This window comes from Acanthisitta chloris, unplaced genomic scaffold (assembly GCF_000695815.1).
Source record: "Acanthisitta chloris isolate BGI_N310 unplaced genomic scaffold, ASM69581v1 scaffold28841, whole genome shotgun sequence".
Lineage (NCBI taxonomy): Eukaryota > Metazoa > Chordata > Aves > Passeriformes > Acanthisittidae > Acanthisitta > Acanthisitta chloris.
The window spans coordinates 37,146-43,052 of NW_008656967.1; the positions used below are offsets into that span (position 1 = coordinate 37,146).

Sequence of the window (5,907 nt, forward strand, 5' to 3'; positions counted from 1 at the left end):
CTCTTCCTTTTACACCTTACCTACTAAAGGAGGAGTTCTTGATGGGTAAGTGGATGCTATCCGCAAGACACCAGGGAATTTATTAGAGGTCACTTGAGCGCATTAGCTATATCTTCTTCAGGGGGTAAAAAAGCACACAAAGAAGTATCTGTATACCTTTTATTTCCAAAGGGATTTTTCTTTTTTTCCCCTCACCCTCTTTTTTCTTTTTTTTCTTTTTTTTTTAAAGGAGGAGTTCTTGATGGGTAAGTGGATGCTATCCGCAAGACACCAGGGAATTTATTAGAGGTCACTTGAGCGCATTAGCTATATCTTCTTCAGGGGGTAAAAAAGCACACAAAGAAGTATCTGTATACCTTTTATTTCCAAAGGGATTTTTCTTTTTTTCCCCTCACCCTCTTTTTTCTTTTTTTTCTTTTTTTTTTTTAATTTCAAAGTGATAAGCTTGTTTATTTGCCAGTTTTTACTTTGTACAGAAGCCCTTAATTTGATTTGATTTGGGGTTTTGTTGCTTATTTTAGTGACATTCATTCAGCTGCTTTATTATGGAAGCTTAAAAATTCACTCATTTAAGATTTTGTTTCATTTTTGTTTTCTTTGCAAGGATTATGTAGGTTTTTTTATATGTATATGCCCCCTTTTTTTTTCTCCCCATTTTAAGGTTATATAAGGGCTTTGTCCTCTGTTATACCTTTTTTTATTTAGTTATTTATTTTGACTCTTTGGTTGCTGCTTACTTTGTTGAACTCTTTTATTTAACATGAATCGCATGCTGATACTCTTTGCATGATCTCTAAATCTTCCCGTTATCATAGCAGGGGGAAAAGAAGTTTCTTCTTACTGTGGATTTCTTTCAGGGATATGTGCTTTTGTTTTCTTCTCCTTTCTTCTTTTTTGTTCTTTCTTAGTTTCTTTTCTTTCCTTTCCTTTTGTTTCAGTGCATCATGATGGTAAAATTTCTGGGTTTATTTAAAAAAAAAAAAAGAGAAAAGAAAAAGCAAAGTAAAACCACAAACAACCCCCCCAAAAACCATTCAAACAATGCCAAATGGCTTTTTTGCTTTCAGATCTCTCAGTCAGGGTCTTCTGCTGACCTCTTTACCAAAACAGACAGCCCGCCTGGCAACATAGCCAGCCAGAACGGAGAGTATCATGAATATGACTCAGGAAACGATACTTCCTCCCCTCCCTCCACTCAAACGAGCTCATCCAGGTCAAAGGACAGCCAGGAGAAAAGAAGTCTAGTCCATGATGGCTTTGGCCATGCCTTCTCGTCCGGGAAGCCCAAACTGGCCAACAGCGATAACAGCTCTGATTCAGGAAATTCCTTCACCAGTTGCTTTTCCCAGACCAAGGGAACAGCTTTGGAAAATCTGTCTCCAGATGCCCAGGGACAAGACCGAAGGTCAGTGATTACCAGTAGCTGCTGCTGGCAGCCAAATCCCTGGTACGTTGTTGCTCTGTATCTCCTGCCTGCTCGCCAGTTGCCGTGGTGAGCTGGTCCTGGTATGTTGTTGCTCTGTATCTCCTGACTGCTCGCCAGTTGCCGTGGTGAGCTGGCAGGCAGGTTTCTGAGGTCTGGAGGCAGGCAGATATCAATCAGACCCACGGTCTTGCCAGTCTGGAGTCCAGAATCCAGCAAGGACCAGTACTGTAGCCTGAGGAGGAAGATAAAACTCATCCATCACATCCCTGGGCATTGTTTGTGCCGGTGCTTCTGGCATTAGTGTGGCTAACACAGAGTTTGGGTCTGGGTTGAGCTGGGTCTGGAGCACATCCCTGCTCAGCTGGGCATGGCCATGTCAAAGGAAAGTGTCACTGGCCCTTCTGGGCACAATCTTGAAAGGGGCATTTGGAGATTGCTGTGCCAAACCTCCCTTAACTTACTGTGGGGAAGGGAAGTGGGGCTTGTTTTCACTAAAACCATTACAGGCTGTTCTTTCACCAGTTCAATAAGTCAAATCCAATTGCCCCTTCCCAGCTCATCTAGGACTTTTCCAGGGTGACAAGATTATATTTCCTGCTGGTGGGGAGCACAGGGAGGGACATACCTCACTGGCTGCAGGATAACACAGCAGCAGTTCTGTGTGCTGGGGCCATGGGACATCCAGACTTGGGCAGAAGTCATCCTCAGGAGAGGGGAGTAGCTGCCAGCCTCCATCACCACCTCCTATTCCTGGGCATTTGCCAGGGGATGTTGGGGATGAGGACACTGAAGCATGGTGGCTGGTACTCAGGGCTGTGCTCAGGCAGTGGTGTTAGGGAGCTCTTCCAGCCCAGGCCCTCGGGCCCTAAAGGCTGAAAGTTAGAGCCAGGATGTGGTCTGGGTGTGGGAGCCCAGGGAATTGGTGCTAGGAAGAACAGGCCCTCATTTCTCAGTCGGGGGTAAAATTTTAGGGCTGTATGTACTTTTTGCATTGTGAGTCCAGTGGGATAACTCTGCCTTCACATGGGTGGAGCTGGGATTGCAGCTGGCCCTCGCTGCTGGGAGGCTGCTTGGGTGCTGGGCTCCAACCTCAGTTCGTACCCAGGGCACTTCTGGAAGAGGAGGAATTAATGCAGCCCTGTTGCATTAATTAATTCCCCAAAGGCAACAGTACATGCCTGCTCAGTGCCTACTCATGCTGCTCCACAGCCAGGCTGGAGCACAGCCCATTGCCATGCCATGCTCTGGCTTTCCCTCACTCCAGCACTTCTCACCTCACTCTCTGCCCAGGACCTGCACCGCTTGCTGGCTTGATCCAGGCTCTGCCAGCCAGACACCTCCAGTGTGTTGGGCACAGGGCGGAAGAGCTGCTCCTTGGGCCACCTGAGATCTCTTCCATGGGGTCTCCTGCAACAGCAGTGTAGGGAGCTGGGAGGTCTTTTTCTACCCCCAGCTGGGGAATGGGAAGATAGGAATGTTTACTGGAGCATAGCTCTCCTCTCAGCCAGGGACCAGTCCTAGTTCAGCCACAGCTTCAAGGAGTGTCCAAATATATGTTCACAGAGGATGCCTGTCCTTCTGTCTCAGTTGTTCGGAGGAGAAGAAGCAAAACTCCCTTCCATCCCCAACCCACAGCTCTCCGCTCAGGCCATGCTCCCGCAGCGAGTCCTACACCAGCACGGGCAGATCCTCCCCTGGCTCCAGCCGCTCCCGCTCCTCGCACCACAAGGCCTCTCCCAGATCCTCCAGAAGCAGGTCCTGCTCTTCGGGAAAGAGGTAAGGCCAGCTGAAACAGCTGTCTCTGTGACCCTGGGCAATGTCTAACTCCTTCTGGCTGGTAGGCTCCTTGCAGGGGGAAGTGTAAGAGTTTTGGGGGTACCTAGGAATCCACAAGGCTTGGGGTGAACAGGCAATACAGACCTGAGCCAAGAGCCCTCTGTGAGCCTAAATTCATGGGTCTGATACAGCTGCATCCTCCAGCATCTTTAACCCTTTTGTTTCTTTCCTATCTCCAGGTCTTCCTCACATTCCCCCAGCTATTCCTCCAAATCCTGCAAAAAAAGTCCTGGGAGTAGGAGTTCAAGGCCTCGTCGGAGCCCCAGTTACTCCCGTTACAGTCGTAGCAGGTACAGCTGTCTACTCATGTGATATCTGCTGCCTCAGTTTCCCACTGCCTCCATCATGTCTTTGGAGTTCAGTACATCTCCTGATTCTTCTCAGCCCCAAACTGCTCCCTCAGCTTCCTCACTGGATGCTCTAGTCCTCAGCACTGGAGTGACAGGGAGCAGGGGGACACTCAGGAAGGTGTACGTCAGTATGTTATGTTGGCACTCAGTCCAGTGAAGGCTTCTCACCATTTACTGCCCCAGAGCTGGTGCTGGTAGCAAAGAGCCCAGAGATGAGTTGTGGAAAAAATTGACTACCTGTAGCCAAGGACTGCCTGGCACTGATTCAGGGGGATTTCACACGAAGCACTTTTGGGGGTAGGTTGCTGGGAAGGAGACCTGGTTTATTCTTAGCTTTGAAGCATCATGATATCTCACAGTTGGAGCATGTGGCAGGTGAAGCTGCTGTTCCTCAGCTCCAAGGCCTATGAGGGACACACTGTGCAGCCAGGAGTGCACAGATGGCTGCTTGGTGGTGTGTGCCAGGGCCTCATGGGAGTGGGAGATGCCTCACAAGAAAACCTGGGGAGTGTCCCTCTCTATCATGCTGGTGTGAACAGTGGGCAGAGCGTTAGGCTCTGGCTGGGTCTGCCCACAGCTTCCATTGCCTGAGGAGCCCGTGCAGTCAGCAGCTCCGGCAGCAGGGATGCAGTCTGTGTCAGATGGGGATCTGATTTCAGCAGGGAAAGACACTGCTTTTCAGAGTCACATCTCTGCCAAAGAGTGTTGAGGTCCTGGGAAGTGTCCCTGCTGTGGGGCAGATGCCACACACCCTTGAGCTGGCACTCACAGTCATGTAGAGGGAAACACAGTCCAGGCACCTTTACCCCCTCCACACCCCATAGAAAACACATCTCCAGCTCAGCCTAGTGATGCCTTTGACAGTTTTCTTCTGGTAACATCTCTGCTGCTGTGAACATTTTGCACCCTCACAATCTTCCATCCCAAGGGTAGACTCCTGCAGGCTGTGACAATCCCTGTGCTAGTGAGAACATTTCCTGCATGCAGGGATCAGGCAGGCCCTCGACCTGTAATGTGCTGCTTTGCAAATGGCACTGAACAGGGTGTATGAAGTCAGCCACACTCCACAGAAGGGCCTGTGCTGACGTGTAGGGGAATTTAACAAAACAGAAAACCATAGCAACACTGGCACTCCTTCTGGAGAGGTGTGTGGAGCCACACAGCCTTGCAGGGCTATGGGCCCTTGGCTCACGTGGGGCCTGTTGGCAGGGCTGCTCTTGCCAGCTCCTGCAGCACGGCCAGCGAGAGCAATTCTATAGAGCTAAGTACAGAACACACCCACAGACACAGATCCCTGGAAGCCATCTCAGCTTGGCAGTGGGAGACACTGCTGGAACCCCCAGACACAATTAGTGGTGTCCATCTGTCCAGCCAGATGAGTGTTTCTTTTTCCAGCTCTATGAGCTCTGGCTGATGCCAAAACACTTAGAGTGGTCCCTTTTGTAGTTGAGTGTCCTCTGCTCATCTGTGCCTTCATGGGTTATTGCCTCCACATCCCAAACCCACCCACAAACCCCCCACAGTGACAGTTTCCAACTGTGCCTTCCCCAGGGACCGTGAGCGAGAGCACAAGTACAGCTCGAGTGAGAAGGAGTCGCACAGGGAGCGTGAGCGGCAGCGGCGGCGCCGCTCCTATTCACCCCTGAGGAAACGCCGGAGAGACTCTCCCAGCCACCTCGAAGCTCGGCGCATCACAAGGTAAGGGGCTGCAGTCCTATCCTTTGGGCTCAGCTGGTGCTTCCCAGCGGGATGTGGTCTGTCCTTGGCTCTCAGCCCTTGCCAGAGGAGGTTTCTCCAGGAGACTGGTTTTCCCAAGCCTGATCAGCAGGCCCTTCCACCCTTCCTAGAGCTTGAAGATTTCCAGCTAGAGGCAGAGGGAGGGTGTGGGGGATCTCATTTACAGCAGCTGAAGGAAAAAGGAAGATGAAGTCAGAGCGGGGACTCAGGTGCCAGGAGCATCCCCTCACAGGCTTTTTATTTCACCCTCCCCTGTGGCAGATGTCCCACACTGATGTCAAATACTGGCTCTAACCTCCATGCTGAGGGCTCTTTGGGACATCAAGCAGACCTCAGCCTTAGTCGTGGTGCTTGGGACATACCCCAGGGCTGTGGGGCGGCTGCTTTGAATCCCAAGGTCCATCAGCTACCTGATCTCTCCCTTTCTTTTAAGCAAACACATTTTTGGGAGTGTTGTGCAGAGTAAACAGTTCTTTTGGGGGCTTTTGGCAGTAAATCTGTCCTTGTGTAGCTGGTAACCCACGTTTCTCTGTCCCCACAGTGCCCGCAAACGCCCCA

General features: G+C 50.5%; 1 protein-coding gene across 1 annotated transcript in view; it reads left to right on the forward strand.

The window, feature by feature from the left end:
• Positions 1-5,310, forward strand: part of SRRM4 (serine/arginine repetitive matrix 4) — a gene marked incomplete at its 3' end in the record, with an annotated part of 22,153 nt that extends 16,843 nt beyond the window's left edge. Inside the window, exons 8-11 of the mRNA XM_009084545.1 lie at positions 1,068-1,405; positions 2,990-3,202; positions 3,442-3,552; positions 5,164-5,310. Of these exons, the coding sequence (XP_009082793.1) occupies positions 1,068-1,405; positions 2,990-3,202; positions 3,442-3,552; positions 5,164-5,310 (809 nt within the window). The remainder of the gene's footprint in view (positions 1-1,067; positions 1,406-2,989; positions 3,203-3,441; positions 3,553-5,163) is intronic.
• Between the last annotated feature and the right edge of the window lie 597 nt (positions 5,311-5,907).